General features: G+C 35.3%; 1 protein-coding gene across 3 annotated transcripts in view; it reads right to left on the bottom strand.

The window, feature by feature from the left end:
* Positions 1-6,741: 6,741 nt before the first annotated feature.
* The window catches only part of LOC135706693 (group 3 secretory phospholipase A2), a 49,753-nt gene continuing 38,147 nt past the window's right edge, over positions 6,742-18,347 (bottom strand). For 2 of the 3 annotated variants that reach the window (XM_065228343.1, XM_065228344.1), the window contains exons 5-6: positions 18,138-18,225; positions 12,231-12,535 (exon numbers count right to left, since the gene is read on the bottom strand). In XM_065228343.1, coding sequence (XP_065084415.1) covers positions 12,265-12,535; positions 18,138-18,225 — 359 coding nt within the window. In that variant the 3' untranslated portion in view covers positions 12,231-12,264. Of the gene's footprint in view, positions 7,004-12,230; positions 12,536-18,137; positions 18,226-18,347 lie in introns of those variants that run through there. The other variant, XM_065228345.1, reaches the window with a different exon arrangement.

Below are 18,347 nucleotides of genomic sequence, written 5' to 3' on the forward strand. Positions count from 1 at the left end.
TTTGGTGAATATTTTCATTTCACCACTTAACAAAATGTATGCGTTCCGGCGATCATGACTATTGTGGTGAATCGAAGACTGCGCTCGCGATACGCCTCATCTCTCGTTAAGTTTATGTACACCGACACCGTATTAACGACCAGCATAAAATTGAATAGTACACTGAGAATAATTGTGTAGTAGTTCGTACAAGATAAGCGTGTTTAGTTCTACCATGTCACAAAATGGTTGAAATTACGAAAATTTTTATTGCTTTTACCACATTTCAGAAGAAATTACCATTCATTAGTTAGAAATAAAATAGTATTTGTGACCATTAACTGTAGTTGAGATTTTCGACTCATGGTTAACGTTATCATGTAAGAATCTACTATGCGCCATACTGTTGTAGACACAAACCATTTTCTTCATTCGGTTTCAACCACATTTGCAATAAAATCAAACGCACCGCACCGACAGTATTTAGCTGACAATATATTGCCGTTGAAAATACCATGTTTGTGGTATTTCTCTGTTCATTCGAAAATTCTAATAGCAGCCATTTGTAAACACGCTAACGTCAATTTGTGTGCAGTTCTGGAAAGACAACAAAATTAAATTAAACTTGATTGCGGCAGATTATGGACTTGCAAGGTAAGTCTGTTGGATGAAATTATCAATCTGAATTTATCTATCTGTTTTTCTTTTCGAATTTTGCAGCTGAAAGTGCAACAAAAGTAACGCAAACCTTCCACCCATCATGACGGATTCGGACAATAGCTTCTGGTTTACAGATCGTTATAAAAACAAATCTCACAAGAAGCAGCACCAATTCGAATGCCGACGAATAATGATCGCCTCTTCCAGCAGCCGAAAGTGGACTGCTCCCGTCTCAGTCTGCTGGAATTGATCGATACCGATGTGACCGATTCCAAATGGAATTGGATCGGTAAACTGTAATGCGGGGAAATCAAACAAAAGGCTGGAAGATTTTCACAACTGGTTCCTGGTGCCGTTCCTCGGCGTACGAAAATGCTTGACAGTAGAACAGAAGTTGAAAAACACGTAAGGAAAACTAAAACGGGAAGGAAGCAATCCGTGAGGTGTTGACTTTATGCGATTTTTATGCTGATGGATCAGATGGACCTGAAGAAAAACACATGAAAAACGGGGACGATGAGCACATTACCGATCCAGGAGCCATTTAAGAGTAAATTCTGACAAAGTTGTTTTGAAATCCAGATCTTGAAACCAAATAGCATCGATACCAAGACCAATACTATAAGCAAGGTTGGAAGCGTCGTCGATAAAAAAAATCTGGATATACCAGGAATGATTGTTGATCATTTTTATTTGTATTTAAATTATAATTTAAATTAAATTAATAAATTAAGCTCCATTTTATTTTGAAAAAAATGTGAATTTTTTTATGCATAAAAAACACTAAATACCATGCCATAGTAAAACATCACGGAGTATAGTAAAAATCAGTATTAGTTATAGTAAAATCTACTAAAGCCCATGCAAAACCCAGGGCAACAACCCATAGTAAAATATTGAGCATGCACGGTTGAAAACACCATGAAATATGTATTTTTAGTGTATAGTGTTTTTGACTACACTTGTACTCGTTGTGATAACACAATATAGTCTGCAAAAAAACGTAGGTGCGTTACGTTTAATTTAAACCCCCAATATGGTAGATTCCACTGCAGCATTCCTTTCCGTGTACATACACTAACTTCAAAAAACTACCCCATTTCAAAATATTTTCAAAATAATTTTTTTTTTCAAACCCCTTGAAAGCTCAAAAAACTTGACACGTTTTTTTAGATGGATAGATAAAAATAACCTGTTCAGAAATGACGGAGTTATGATAATTCTGACATTTTTCAGTATCAGACAATGGAGGTAGCGAGAGGATAGTTTCTTTGGAAGCTCATTCTAGACGCTTTCCAGTCGCTCAGCTCCTCATACGAAAAAAACGACGGACGCATTGTTGACGTAGTACGAGATTAATTTTGCTGCTCCATTCAATAATATATTAATAAGCAAATAAATGGTTTAGAACTTTAACACCAAAATGAACAATTCATTATTCAAATTTGCAAAAATCTGCGGTTATTGAATAAATCCTAAAATAAGGTTAAATTTTTGAAATTAGAAAATCATTGCCTCCATTATTAATAATTAAATTTTTGACAGTGTGACAAAACAGGATTTTTGTACACATTGAAATTTTTTTTAAGTTGTTTCATGATAGGGGAATTTACGTATTCTCGTCAATCTAAGCAGCGTCCGAACTTCTATTAGCGATTTCTCAGCGTCACACACATACATGACAGGTGTGTTTGTTGACATTTATCTGCTGCTTGCTTTTCTACCAATTCCAATCGACAGAATTGATCTAAACGGGTTGAACATGTTTTTACAACGCTCCAAACTTCTCAGGTGAGAGTGACTATTGTCGGCAGTCTCTTTTTCTTCGGCACCCTTTCCATTTGAACTGCGTGTTAACCAGCTGTTCTATTATCGGCAACTCGAAATCAGCCGTATTTTGTAGTTTGTATATTTCATTTAAAGAAAAATATGGTATAACAGGAATTCACAGTCGTAAAAATGTAATCAGATTGAAGCTGAAAAGGTAAGGAATCGGCTTAATACATTCAGCGAAGAGTTTTGATGGGAAAATACAGTGAAATAAACGTTTCAATTTCGGTTGCCGAAAACAGTCAATGGGTGCCGAAGCCATAATTTACCCTATTAGAAGCTTGGATAGATGCGTAAAAGGCTGTGACGAAAATTATAAATTTGTTTTTGCCTTACTATATAACAGTTATTTAAGTCATTCGTGCTGAAAAATGAAAAATATATAGAAATTTTGATTTTCGCTGAATATATGCCTTTAACCATATCATTTTCTCTAGCATTGAAGAAAGACGAATGATTAACAGGCACCGTAATCTTGACGTCCATGGCTCGGTTCCAGACTGCTTCATTTTATTGTTTTTGTCAACATTTTTTTATGAGATAAATCAATGAAATTCATACCGGTTTCTTGTGGTTAAAATTAATATGTGGTTTTTGTGAAATTATTACGTTATTTTGCCTCAGTGTAGGTCAACAAGTATATATAGTATATATAGTATATAGTATATTATTTTTTTTTCAAGGTTTAAGCACCGACAAACCGACATGAATGATCATACAAAGTATCATCAAATTTCTGATCAAAGCACAAAACTGACATCTGCCGTCGTGTTCGTGAAAAATGTGTATCCTAGCCACGAACACACATACATTATTTTTATCTAGATAGTAAATATCTATGGTTTTGACAGATGGAATCGCTGCACATTTGAATCCGCCGTTATGGATTCTCGATCAAGAGTTAAGTTTTAGTTTCATGTCGGTTTGTCGGTGGTTTTAGGAGCATTTCACCGCCGACAAACCGACATGAACGACCATAGCAAAAACAGTAAATTTTCTGACCAAAGCACACTAATGACATCTGGCTTCGGGTTCGCGGGAAATATTGAGCTAAACCATCAGCCCGCATGCAAAAGTTATGAATTGGTTCGTGTCTGATCTATTCTGGACAAATTATTTTTATCTAGATACAAAAATCCTATGGTTTTGACAGTTCGGATCACTGCACATTTAAATCGACCGTTTACGATTTTCGGGCATAAGTCAGAATTAATAGTCATGTCGGTTTGTCGGTGATTTCACTACCTCAACATTACGTTTCCATAGTTGCCAAACCAAATGAGCAAAAGAACAATAAAATAAAGATATACACTTTTGAGTGTTTTTAATCTTATGAAATGATGAAATTACCACCACACGTAACCATTTGTGTTATTTTCTTTTAATTTCATGGTTTTAGGGGTGTACCCAATTGAAAAAAAAAAATGTCTTATCTAGGGACAAATCATAGAGATGGCAATTTCAAATGTTCTAGAAAATGTTTTTACATGCTAAGATCAGTTTACCCAGATTGCGCTAAGATATTACCCAGATTGGGCGTGAAGCGGACATACCAAAATATGATTTATTTTTTTAATCCAAATATGGTTGAATATGATCCATATGTGAGACAGTTTTATGCAAATTTGACTTAAATTTCCACATATTTGGTTAAAAGATTTACTCATATTTTGGATTGTCTACTTTACGCCCAATCTAAGTGAACTTAGTCTATAAATGACTTATCTGATCTTAGACGTGCGGCCATTTCTTACAATAAATTACAGCACATCCCTAATAAAAATTGTATGGTTAATTTGCTTAACGACGTGTTCTGGGTATCATCCAAACCATTTGTGGAATAGTTCAATGATTTGGGTTATCGTTCGTTTATGGTTATTTTTTATTAGGGATATTCGCCACATGCTTCGGTTTGGAAGCAAATGCTGGAGTATAAGGGACAATGAATGGATTGTTCTATCGTAACACAACAGTAGCCAAGATCATGCAAACATACATAAATTCATAAAGAAGGCAGTAGGTAACTGCTATAGGACCCACTTTAGTCAAAATAAAGTTGCTGCAAGTAAGAGATGAACTAGCCTATGGCTAAAAATCTCTATAATAAAGTAAAAAAAAAAAAAAAAAAAAAAAAAAGTTGCTGCAAGTTTGTGTGACAGATTTATTCTACTTGGGTTAAAGTGTCTAGATTACTATGCTTTTAATGGATGCGATGAAAATGGACTATATAATTCTTAATATTATTCTTCTTCTTTTTATTGGCTGAACGTCCTATAACTGGAACCTAACGCCTCAAATTAGGGTTCATTTCAGGTTCTTCATTTCAAAATTGTTACTAAATAATGATGGTCTACGATTTTTACGAGGTACAAATCGGTTTTTTCATCACTCTTTACCAAACTCCCCCTTTGGGCAGGCCTGGATTCAATCCCAGTCAGCGCCGCCGGGATGTTCTGAGGCATAACATCTCTGATCACGCCTTCCTTCGGAAGGGAAGTAAAACTGTTGGTCCCCGGTTCATGAGTTGATGTGTCGATAGGTTTGGGAACTGCCTTCCTGGCGTCGGTAGCATTGGTGCTCAGCACGGAAAACAAGTTCGACGAAAAAAAAACAACAGCAGTGACATCTAATGGAAAATGAATGCAGAAGCTTGACAAAATGATTAATTTAAAATTTAACCCGTTCTCACTAGTTCAAAAATAAAAACCAATAGGTTGTTAGTGTAGCGCAATTTGGATAATCCCATAATAATTTAAAATTCAGTAACATATTGCATGATGCAGATAAGTTTTGAAAACATATGACGAAGTTGTCTGAACTTCTGTGACCCATATGAAGAAGGTGGTGACTCATAAATTGAGAAACACGGAGATAGGATAATACTAGTTGTTTATTGCTGATTGCAACTAAAACTGAACTAGGTAGGGCTTAGATCTAATGTTGCGCTTACTAACTACAACCCTCCCTTTGCCTATATTTTCCGAGAGCATTTTTTAACAAAAAGGATTTTTTTTACTACAAATGACTTTTAAATTTATTTACCTTTCCGTATGTATGTACATTTGGTAAAGAGTAACAAATTGTTCAGATATCGTTAAAAGTCTAACACTGCTTCTTGACCCCAAACATGGCCTACAAATTCCAAATTCGGCCTAACATTTTGATATGCCATTGAATTCACTTCGGCCTATCATATGAAGATAAAAATTAGTTCGGTAGAGGCGCTTATTTTGTTTTTGAGAATAATGGCTGCAAACATTCATATCACGCGTTCTTATTGACTTCACAGCTTTTAGAAACTAACGTTCTTATAAACTTCATAAATTTTAATATTACATCCAAGAGGATGCACTTCAATTATGTCGAAAATCTCATGTAATTTTTATAGCCACAAAAATAAACAAATGCAGTAAAAGCAGCGTAATGTCAGTTCATGCACTGTATTAATGATAATGTTGTCCTTTTTTGGCAAGTTATAGGGGAAATGGCGCTAATGTTGGCCTATGGATCTAAGATTAGGTCCATCGCTAAAAATCTGATATTTATCAATTTTATCTAGATGAACGCGTCATTGAAACGATACTAATGTATACTTTTGGTCACTATTGAATATTTTGTCGATTGCTGAATTTATATATGGGCCCAAATTAGGGGAATTTAGGCCGACATTACATCCATTTCCCTTATTACACCATATTTTCCACACGATTGAAGTGCTTTAATGTGATATTAAATTTTTTTTTGCTGTTTTCGTTCGGTATCTTTTGAACTAAAGTATCGTACCAAACGCATTTAATTGACTTGTTAGCGCCGAAATCAAAGATGTATTTGATGTTTTCTGCTCGATAGGCCCAAAATGGGCGGTTAGGCCGAAGCAGTTCTCTACTCTACCTCAACAATGATAAATGTGCATTTTCTCGTCAAATCGTTTTGCTTTCGTCGACACACTTTTTTCTTGCTTCATAAGAAATAAGTGCGTGGAGGCGAACCAGCCTCAGGCTGAAAGCCTCCCTAATAAAGATAAATTAATTAAATAATTAAATAAGTGCACCACACCAATACGATTAGAAAAAGTGGCAATTTTATTGCAATCGCGGAAACTTACAGTGTCATGTACATATTTCTTCAAATCCATATTATAGTGTATTTTGTGACAGTTGTGGCTGTGATAGCAATTCACTGGAAAACTATGAACCATAATTTTATTATAAACAGTAAGTGTAATGGTTTAATTTTTTTAAACAAATACATTTTGATACTGCCATTCTACACTTATAGAACCACTTTAATCATTACATGCTGCTTACTTCTGTATTGAGATTGTTACACAAATGGAAATGTCGCTAGCTTTCATCGAACATGTATTAATACAGCACGTAATATTTCATCTATTCAGCATACGAGCCACTCAGTCCAAGTGACATCTTTTCATCCGTTGTGAGACTTTTGCTGCATGATCGAAATATATTTATCACTTGGACGATACTTCCAGCGAGAGCACAGCTCATCTGCAACTGACTCGTTGAATCCGACTCTGAAAATAGTTGATTGATTACAAAAAAGGACTTCACATCGTATTATAGACATATAATTGTTACTTGAGAAAATACCAAACGACCAGAAAACATAAATTCTCACAAGCATTACTGGATAGAAAGAGTTGCTTCGAACACGAAACCATCACCATTATCAAGATAATTATAATCAAATCGAAATGTCTTACCATATGTGCTCCTTATCTTGATACCTTATCGTAAGAAAATCATCAGCTGCTTTCAATATGAAAGATTTACAATGGTTTATGTTTTTATAATCAGATCGCAAAACGAAGTAGACCGTTGAACATTATTCAGAAAAAATGGCAAATTTCGACACGGTTTCACGGCTGTTTAAGCCGAAACTTCAAATACATAGGGTCTTTTATCTCAAAATATTAATGGAAAAATTTAGAAAGAAAATTATATTCATATAAAATTACTCACAACGATAGCCCAGGAATTAAAAACACCCATTATTACATTGCCAAACATTCAACATTTGACTAGTAAAGTTTTAAAAATACACACCTATTTACTCTGCACACCTCGGGCTTGAGTAGTGAAACTGTTTGGCTATCTTTTTTTTTTTTTGCTCATACTGTGGACAATAAGTTCAATGCCCGGTCCTGTTGAAGAACGTTTCGGGAATAAAATGTTTATCATATTTCCAGGATAAATTGTAAATTCTCTTCTTTTGTTGTTAACAAAGTGTCGAGTTATCGATAGTTTAACTAGTTAGTAATAGCACAGGATAACATACATAAAGGCCCAAACGCAATGTGGGCGGAAGCGGAACGGAAACAGAAAGTTTGACAGTTGTCACTAATGACATCAAGATGACTAACCGAAGTCGATTTGGATCTAACTAGTTTTCAATCAGACAAGTAGGCTTACTCAGATCGGGTTTTTCCGCTGCCGTTGCCGTTCCGCTTCCGCCGTCATTCCGCTTGGGCCTTAACACTGCGTGTTAGATCAACGCACATGCATTTACTGCTAAAATATATGATATAAATAATACAGATATTAGCACAGACATAACTTTTTGAACTATTTTTCCTTGGAAACATAATCTCGGAACTCAGTAACAAAACCTAGCGAGAGCTATCAGCGCAGCATAAACTTGCTTGCTGTTTAGCAAATAAGGTTGTATACAATTAGAATGGAATGTACAAACTCATCAAATTTAAGTGTTACAGCTGTTTGTCTGTAGTTACAGCTGTTTGTCTGTAGTTTCACGGCGTGATTACATCAGATTACTTTGACGCATATTGTGTCCAACATTGTTTGCGATTTATCATTTATTCTTCTTTGACTTTATTACGGGACTGGGACTGTACGTCCCAACAAACAATTTGAGTTAATCAACAGCTGAATAAGCCATTTTTTAGCTGAAGAAGCTTATTTTTGCCTGTTGTTTGTTAGGGTTGGCTCTCAACTTAGTATGTAAATTCCTAGAGCGGACTGGAAGCTGTACCCAGTCACCTCCAGCATAGTCTTGCTCTATCGCCTTTATCGACTGAGTTAATGGGGGTCGATTTCTTGGAAGATTGCAGTAAAGCTCTTTGCAGATGCCGCAACAGATGTTACCAAAACATCCTTCCAATACAACCTTCGAGATGTGGAGGAAAAAGACGTTATTCCGATCAGACTGATGTGCATCTTTAGGTAAACTCAGGCCCTGGAAAACCTTGTAAATCAAGTAATATAAAAAAGGTGCATTTTTGACTTTTTCAGATGGATTTTCATAAGAAATGTTCCTTTTATTTCACGACACCGTCAATGCTACAACGCACAGAAAATGCACACAAAAGTAAATTTCTTAAGCTGCTCAAAATAAAAATGATTTGCTGCTGTGAAAACTATCTAGAATCATTAAAAAGTAGAGTTGTTGCGTAAATAAACTTCAGTTGTATTTTCCATCGAAATTTGTGAGTATCCAAATGTTTCCCTAAAAATGATTATTATGATCTTTTATTGAATAACAGTACCTTAAACAATAATGTTTTCAAACAATTAAACAATAAAGCTTTCCTTTGAAAATTCACTCGATTTCCACTTTTATCTCAGTGTAAATCACAATTTTCACTATTTTCCTAAAAATGTAGTACAAAACTGTTATGGATAATTTATCGTAAAACATCATAGTACCACAGTAGAAGAATACTAGTCTTAGTTACCATTTTTTTTCCTACGCGATTAAAGCAACAGCTTTCCCGGAAAAAGATTATCTTTATGTAGCGATTTTCCCTAACAATTGCCTGCTTCCATTGTAGAAATTCGCAACCATCATCATTATAGCAGTTCTCACTTTGAAAGCTGTGGTCTAACACGTTCAAGGAATCGAAAATATCTTCAAATGACAAAATGACAAACGAACAATATTCTTCCTTTTTTCATGACAAGCCGCCCGTGCGACAGAACTCACCCGGAGCGGTAGAAGGAAACGAGCAAATTGTTGGCAAGCTGCTTCACGAAGTAAAGCCAAAGATGATACACGTGTGTTAATGGCTATTCTTTTTTGTTATGTCTTTTCTCGATTCAGATCAAGCTATGTCCTCATCCATGTATATTGAAACAAAGTAGGCAAGCAATATATCATTATCCTTCTACCACTCCGATCGAGCTATGTTACAGAGCGAGTTTGTCATGGTAGTCGTAGCAACCGTTTTGTCTGTATCGTTGGTTGCTTTATGTGTTTGGATTCGCAGGACACGTTGCTACAAAGTGACAGCTAAATCTATTGTTTAACTGTCAAATTTATGTCAACGTAACGCAAACGGATCTAATGTGAGTGACCTTTCATTTTAAACTAATAGCTCTCCATTTTCGTTACTGAGATCCGTGATGATGCTTTCAATGAAAAGTTGTTAAAACCGTTACGTCTGTATATCTGTCAGAACAATTAAACATGTGATGTTTTTTAACATTTGATTTTGATACTCCACTTGCTTATAGAAAGCCATCAAGAAAGAAACTAGCCTCTTGTTGTCTAAAATGGCTTGTCTGTTCCAAAACCGGATGAAACTTGAAGTTTTTGGAGTATCTCTCACAAAAAATTCCAGTTCACAAAGCATTGAAAATCTCTCAAAACTAATAAGTCTGTACAATATTTGCATTTGTATATTATACGGAAAATACAATAATGCCCAGGGAAATCTAGAAATATACCCGAAAAATTCCGTGGCAGGACCGAGAATTAAGCTCATCGCCTCTGGAATGTTGCCACTAGGCGACCAGTTGAAACGTTAAAACCAAAAATATGGTAAAGTCACATCAGTATTATGGATCACCCACTATGGACCATTTCCATTTCTCGATGAACATTTCAAATAGACCTATCTGCTTTGATCGATTCTCTTCATCGACTTTCTCTTTTGATAACCACTGCTATGCGAACAGATTTCACGCTAATTTTACCACATCGTTTGATAAAGGAGGTTCTTATCTAGCGTCCAAAACGTCAAATACAACAGAGATAGGTTTTGCAGCTGAGTTATTAACGAAATAGAAAGTCGATAAAGAGAATCAATCAATGCAGATAGGACCTTTTGACATGTTTATCTAGATTTGATTAACACGCAGAACTGACTAACCCATAAAAGTAAGTTACAAGTTGGTCCTGGGGGCTGTATAACGAGAACTGATAATTCTGTTGAAATTTGAGCTGCAAACACTGTCACGGTCCACTAAACTAACGTGAAATCCAATGATACTATTGACTGTTTTTACACTTTATTACTTGACAACAAGTAAGCAGTAAATTTTTGTGATAAGACATTTCTGATAAATATAATACTGTCTAGGAACAGATTTCAGCAGGTTCTACATGTCCTACGTTGTGTTTAAATATGTTTAATATCACTCACATAACACTGGATAGAATAGAAAACAAACACTTTCGAATGTAAAATTCAGCACAAGCATTTCAAATAAACGAAACTTCAAATTTAAACAATGACTACAATCGCATAAGCTAACTTATTTACACAGTTGAAATAAAATATTATTGACTATTGTTAGTTTGCCTGAAATCGAAAATTGAAGCCATTGTTTACTAACGTATTTGAAAACAACATAGATTATATAGAACCTGGTGAAATCTGTTTCTTTTAGAATTTTTTTAATGATCAGAAATGAATAATCACAACAATTGCCACATTGATTTGTTCTTAGTTTTTCAATACAAATTAAATGTACTGAACTGAGCAGTGTGAGTGTGTGTGTGTGTGTGTGTGTGTGTGTGTGTGTGTGTGTGTGTGTGTGTGTGTGTGTGTGTGTGTGTGTGTGTGTGTGTGTGTGTGTGTGTGTGTGTGTGTGTGTGTGTGTGTGTGTGTGTGTGTGTGTGTGTGTGTGTGTGTGTGTGTGTGTGTGTGTGTGTGTGTGTGTGTGTGTGTGTGTGTGTGTCTGTGTGTGTGTGTGTGTGTGTGTGTGTGTGTGTGTGTGTGTGTGTGTGTGTGTGTGTGTGTGTTTGTTTATGTGAAAACTATATGAATCGATACAGGAACATTTTCAATTTTTATCCACAGGATAATTACGTGCACGATAATATACATTCTACAGTTCTTGCCTGCCCTTATTCTGATTGTAAACCGCTGAAAGATTCACAGCTATTTTTTACGTATTAATACAGTATGGTATCAAACTAATATATTGTTGAAAATATTATATATTTTATAATATTATTTGCTCGAAACTTTATCAAACAGAAAGGACTCTATTACTGGTGCATAGATTTAATATTGATGGTTCAAATATCAATTGCTGGTTGGAAATGCTAAATCTTACTTCTATGTTTCTACATGGGTCCATCTTGCATGGGATTTATAAATAGTTCGGAGCTTGTAGGAAGGATCCTGGTTTTAGATAGGGGAAGTGTACCAGTTATGGTACTAGTGATCCTCTATTTGGTCATACGGCCTAAAGCCTAATTAAACTCAAAATTCAAATCCACGGGAAGTTAGTCTCAATGCCGTTATTTATGCCTACGTTTAAACATATGAAAAACTTATTTTTAACTTGAGTTTGTCCATATGCACAACTACGGGAGCACTAATGCAACAATTGGCACATTTTCCCTCCTTATATTTTTCCCGTAAATTATCAAAATATTGGAAATTGACCATCAATCAAACAGTCGCACCGGAACTAAAGCGCTATGAGTAATCTTTTCGTATTAGACTATCTTGGAATCACTTAAATCGGCAGTGTTAGTCGTGTTAGCAATCTGCATATCTATCAGCTGACCTCACTGTTAACCTTAACCGTAGACAACGGACTTGGCAGTGAGATAGTATTTAATGAACCCATTCAATGGTCGAATAACTGCATCTTTTACCAAATTTCTGGAAATCAAGTTCAACGATTCTCGCTTCAGCTGCAGTCTGTTAACATTTTCGTAGGGTTTTGTATCAAACGAACGTTTGATTGAGTTTTTATGAAAGTGATATGTTCGTTGCAGATAAGGTGGCACATAATAATCGGATGGAGCAAACCGCAGCGAACATGACTCCATCGCGTAGTTTTCAGCGCTGAAAGATCGCAAAGCAACGGTTAGTGGGGGTTTGTTTGATTTGTTGATCACATGTGCTAGCGACACGTGACCGTGAAGATGCTGTCAACGTTTTGGTGATTTCCTACCGAACATTGGACACTCATTAAGTTTCTAATCGAGATAGAAGTTCAAGGTTTAAGGTATTGGCTAAACACAAACAACATGCTAGTATTCTGGTCGAAACGTTGAGGCGGTGCTAATGCTAACCAATTCTAATCCTATTATCGTAATGCCATCGTTGTTAAAGATAAAATAGTAAATAGTGCAATAAGTTATTAATGTATTAGTATTTACTTAATTGTAAAATCGTACACTAGAATTAAAATAAATAAAATCCAGGCTAAATAGCAATCAAACGAATTTCAGACTTCCCCTCTCAGATTTCCACGATACTTTGTATAATTGTTCGTAATTTGTGCTAGACTTCTATCAGGCAATAAATTGTAGCATGTATTGTCTAATCAACATGAAGTCTGCGACAAAGTTGTGGGAATGACGAAATTAACCCCAATTCCTTGACTAGTTGGCCACAATCCTTTATGAATAGCTATTTGTAAAATCGTGACATACTTTTGCCGCACGCAATAGTGCGCTTTTTATTAAATGTTTCACAAAAGTCTATTTTAATTGAATGAATGCTTTCTAAATTAATAACAAATCAAAATTGAACCTTAGTTCGTCATCTTTACGCACATATTATTTTCATACACTCATCTGTTTTATTTGTTCATGTGTTGAGAGTTGGAGTGAAAATTTAGCATAAAATCGTACAAATCTGATGCAATTAATATGTTCGGTAATATTATTAAATCATAATTAAAGAATAAAAACAGGTTCTATCAACATTTTTCAAAATTGAAACGATTTGACCACCATTCTAAGCCATTCGTACACTTGCCCCACTCGACGTCAATACTGTCTGCTGAAACATACCATAGAAAACCTATAATATAGACCAATCACAATACTGGAATGCTTAAATTATAACCTTCGACCGTGACATCATAATACCGTTTCCATAAAATTGTAAACATTTCATACTTCTCGTGATAACTTTTAGGTGGATTATTTGAAATACACAATATTTTTCTAGTAAGCTTGCGGTTTATTATCATTGGTTCATCATTTCGTTCAGACTTCTTGTACTTAAGCAACTTGCAAACCTATTTTCTTGGATAAAAGTCTGGACTACCATTGTAAAGGGGATTAGCTGTTTCTTTTCTTTTTCCTAAAAAAGTCACATAGAAATGAAAAGACCTACTCTAATTTCTTCAAAAAGTGAACTGTGGACAATTGACTAACCTTTAGAAAAAAATATTTGCACATTGATGAAATTGAATCTTCTCATAAAACCCATTTTTGCAATTTTTTTTTCGATGAAAGTCGGTTAAAAAAGCTTGTCTGCACTTAAATAAATCTAACAACCCGAGAAAAGTCTGAGATCAAATTGAAATCTAAACTTGATGTTGTGATTTCGCTGATAATGATTACTCAGGTTGCTTTTGGCCGTTTTAACGGTTAAAATATCAAAATTGAGAGCAAACAAATCTACCAAAACTAAATTTGATATCAATTTTTCCTGTTGATAACAAAACAAGTATTCAATTTGATTTTATGCTAAGGCAATGAAAACAAACCGCAACAACATAGTTTTGAAGAGCAAATGTACAGCAAAATGAAAACAAAATTTGGTATCAAATTTGTCCATTGCGTTAACTGCAATCAAATTATGATTTCAATTTTCTGTCATTTTGATGCTGGGCTTTGCTCGGGAATAGTGTCTTTCGAGTTTTCAAACGGAATCCTTTTTTTTTTATTTAACATGCCAAAAAAATGACTAAATCAAACATATGAGCGGCACGCAACGTTTAATAATGATGTGTTTATTACAAACACTATAGAGACACATACATGTGACGAAGTGACATAGGGACACTTTCATTTTATGATTTGTTAAAAAATTCTAATACGGCATTTTAATTTTTTTTTTGGAAAGATTAAAATGGTCGAATTTTATCAAAAATGTGAATTACTTCTCGTTACTAACAATTATGCAATGTTTCATGCAACTTGGAGAAAGTCGCGTCTGATCGATTCGTAATTTGACTCGAAACTGCATAAAAGCGAATATTTATACAAAGTTTAATGGAAATCAGATCGACTCGTCAGTTGACGTGGAAATGCTCAATACTCAAATAGTTAAATATATGATTTTTAACACAGTTGAACCACAGACAAACAGACTTAACTCTTTGAATAAGTTTACTTGAAAACATTGTTCCTCAATTAATAGGACATCAGTAACGGCATCTATCAAGCTTCACTCAGAAAACAAGCTTTCTCGCTCAAATCAGATTTAACAATCAAACATAAGCTCTTGCAGGGGGTGAGCATATTATTTTAGGACTACGAATGAAATGTAATGATTGCAAACATTTGGTAATTTTTCGAAACGTTTGAGTTTCATTTGAAATTCTAGAAGAAAACAAAAACAAATTTTGCTTTTCTACTCAGCTTAAAGCAATCCGCTGTGATTGAATCCGCTTTTTGTGAAATCTTCTCAACCACAACAAAAGATGCGCACACCCCCTATAAATTGGGTGGTGGTGGTGCCCAACCAGCGAATTTCGTCTGTATTCAAATTAATCGGTGAATGCATGAACGATGATCCTGAATAAAGTGTTACGTCTATTTGTCTATGTGGTTCAACCACTGGCACTTGAAATAAAAATAATATGTCTGACTCTCCATTCATCAAGCTTTTGTCTTTCAATCATTTCGCATACCGTAAGATGAGGTGACATTGGACCAAGATTTAATTTTTGATTGATGCCAATATGGGATGGTCCCTCCCCCCTTTGTCACATTTTTTGTATGGCTCGTCACAGTTTTCCAAACCCCCCCTCCCCCCTAAATGTGTGACATAATTAATGGACGACCCCTATCTACATGCAGAAAATAATGAATAGAATATGTTTATTGAAATAGTGCTGAAAATTAAGTTTCATAAATAGTAGCAAAAATACGTTTTTAAAAATGTCCGCAGGCAAACAAAAGTTTGAATACACTTTTATGTGGATAGACGAGGGTTTTAAACCAAATTTATGTTTTGGCCCAATGTCACCCATCATAAGGTTTTATATTGGTATGTGTTTTATTTAATTTTAGTAAAAAAGGGGGCAGAAGAAAAATGATCACTTCAACGTATTCGCCGTCAGGATTGGAGTTCGCCGTTGTGAGGCAGATACGTGTCTGAAGTACGCAACGGAAAATCGGGACCGGTATATCCAGAATAGCCGGACCGGTGCTGTACGTTGATGACGTACTAATAATCGCCAAGGATTTCGGGGAAATCAAAGCTGTCAAACGGATGATGCAGCAAAAGTTTAAGATACAAGATTTTTGAGAAGAGCAGATGTTCCTCGGTATACGCATAAAACGTGACATGATGGCCGGCACTGTGAAGCTCAGTCAGCAGGGATACGTTGAAGCAGTGTTGAAGCGATTCGGGATGGAAGTGTGTAAACCCGAGCAGGAGAAAATAACTGATGAACACACTCAGCTACGTTTTGCTTGTTCGGTAATTTTTTACCGGAAATAATCGGTAAATTTAGTATATTACAGATTTTTCGGTAAACAAAAATAATTTCACCAATATTCGGTAAAATTTTAACGAAGTTTCGGTAGTTTGATTATAAATTTGATGAACTCTGTAAAAAAATACCGAACGATCTGTAAAATAAGCCAAAACGCCGAATTCGGTAAAAAATTACCGAACAAACCGTAAATCACAAGCAATTTTACCGAAATTTTGTACTATCAAACTGTCAAATCTGGAGAGGCTTTATTTACTAGTGAATGGTAAATAGTGCATCCGGAATCAAGTGCAGCAGGTAAGGATAAAAATTCTTGACCACAATCAATGGATCACCGACATATTTCGTGAGTAACTGTTTATTTAGCAAATCCAATTATTTTCCAGGCATTTTCAGCGATAGCATCAAATCATGGTTATTTATCTGGACTGCATCGCATAACATCGGGCTCTAACACATTTCGGCGTCAAATACATTTTTTATTGCACGTATCACAAGTGCAGTGACGGTTTTAAAATTAAATAAAAACTGATAAATATTATTTCAAGACTTTTTAATTCAAATTAACTGAAAACAATAGTAAAATTAAAAAATAGTGGGAAAACCAGTTTAACAGAACAGTTCGGTAAAAAATTACCGAATCGCTTCGCAAAAAAGTACCGAATCGTTCGGTAATTTTGACAGCTCATCAAAAAATTGGTTTACCGAACGTTCTGTAGGCATTTCGTTTACCGAACTGATTACCGAACGTTCAGCTGTTGAAAGTTCGGTAAAAAATTACCGAGTACGGTAAAAATTTCTGAGTGTGAATACCTAATTCTGACCTGATACCAAAATTTGGTATAGAGAGTATTCGAGAGTCGAGTATTAGTACAAGACACTGAAGAGGTCTGCACGAAATACGGGTATCTGTCAAGGATAAGCAAATAAGGTAGATAAAATTAAATGGAAATTACTAACTTACTCTCTTTATACAAGTATTCCACTAAGACGACATCATCACTCATCAGGATTCAAAATTTGGTGTTGATAAGCATGACATAAGAGGTAAAATACCAAAGAATAATACCAAAAAATTGCATGCAAAATACTTTGTAAATGGCAAAAAATTATATTTTGATACCAAAAGAATACGTGCAAAATCAGTTTCTTACCAAATCAAATTTGTGGGAGGCTAATCAAGACCCAATTTGGAACCGTTTGAGCACTGTGGAGTGAACATTTCACATTTTGCCGAAGTCTAATGCTTAATCATGCTATCAATTGACGTTTGAGCGGTTTTGATGAGTTTTTAACTGGCATATTTTTGTTCTTGTGAGTATGAGTGCGTGAAAGTGCATGAGAATTTCATGCATGAGATTTTTTTGCCACATTTGCACGCGAGTTTATTCTTCCAGGGAGCAATGAATGAGATTTGAAAATGATTGGAAAATCGAATTGGAACATTTTTTGTGAGTATTCCACTAACAACCCAATCAATAAATTGTAAGCTTAAGTAATTTTTGCCACTTTAACAGCATTATGTAATGGGTAGCTGCTATCAGTGTTAAAAATTTACAATATACTTTGACTAAAGCTGAAATGAAAATAAAAAGTATCCCTTGGCATGACGTGTACGGCTACAAAAATCGAAACGATGAGAATCTCTTCTTAACGTTACGACTCAAGTTCAACTTCAACTCAAAAAGTGAGTCTTTACGTTCTTCCCACGTCATTGTACACAAGGACAGCATTCATCTCTTTTGTTGATTGAAACCGTTAATCTTCAATTAGATTTCCTCAGACTTTACAACATTCGGATTCTGAACACTTAAAACCCATTCGCTATGCGTTACACGCGTATGGCTGCTCAATACCTGTCATCTAGATAGTCGGGTAAGTAGAGATCATTTCCACCACAAACGTGAACTCACAGTCACTGACCTCACGTTTATATGGTTCCACGAGAGAGATAAGCCAACCAAGCAGAATGCACATACTGACCTCTGCCAAACTGAGCATGGGCGCCTCTCGCTGAAGCAGGTCACCTGTATCACGTTGAAGAAGACAGCTCCCAAAGTGTTTGAGGTTTCTGTGGGAAGTAAAGAAGGGAATGTTAAATGTTAAACTATTTCATTGGCATACCTATATGGTATAAAATCTAGATAAACATTTCACGCTCATTATCATTCGAAGCTGCTTACTATCGTTCAG

Source organism: Ochlerotatus camptorhynchus, unplaced genomic scaffold (genome assembly GCF_037179485.1).
Source record: "Ochlerotatus camptorhynchus isolate MF236.1 unplaced genomic scaffold, CSIRO-AGI_Acam_v1.1 ptg000286l, whole genome shotgun sequence".
NCBI lineage: Eukaryota > Metazoa > Arthropoda > Insecta > Diptera > Culicidae > Ochlerotatus > Ochlerotatus camptorhynchus.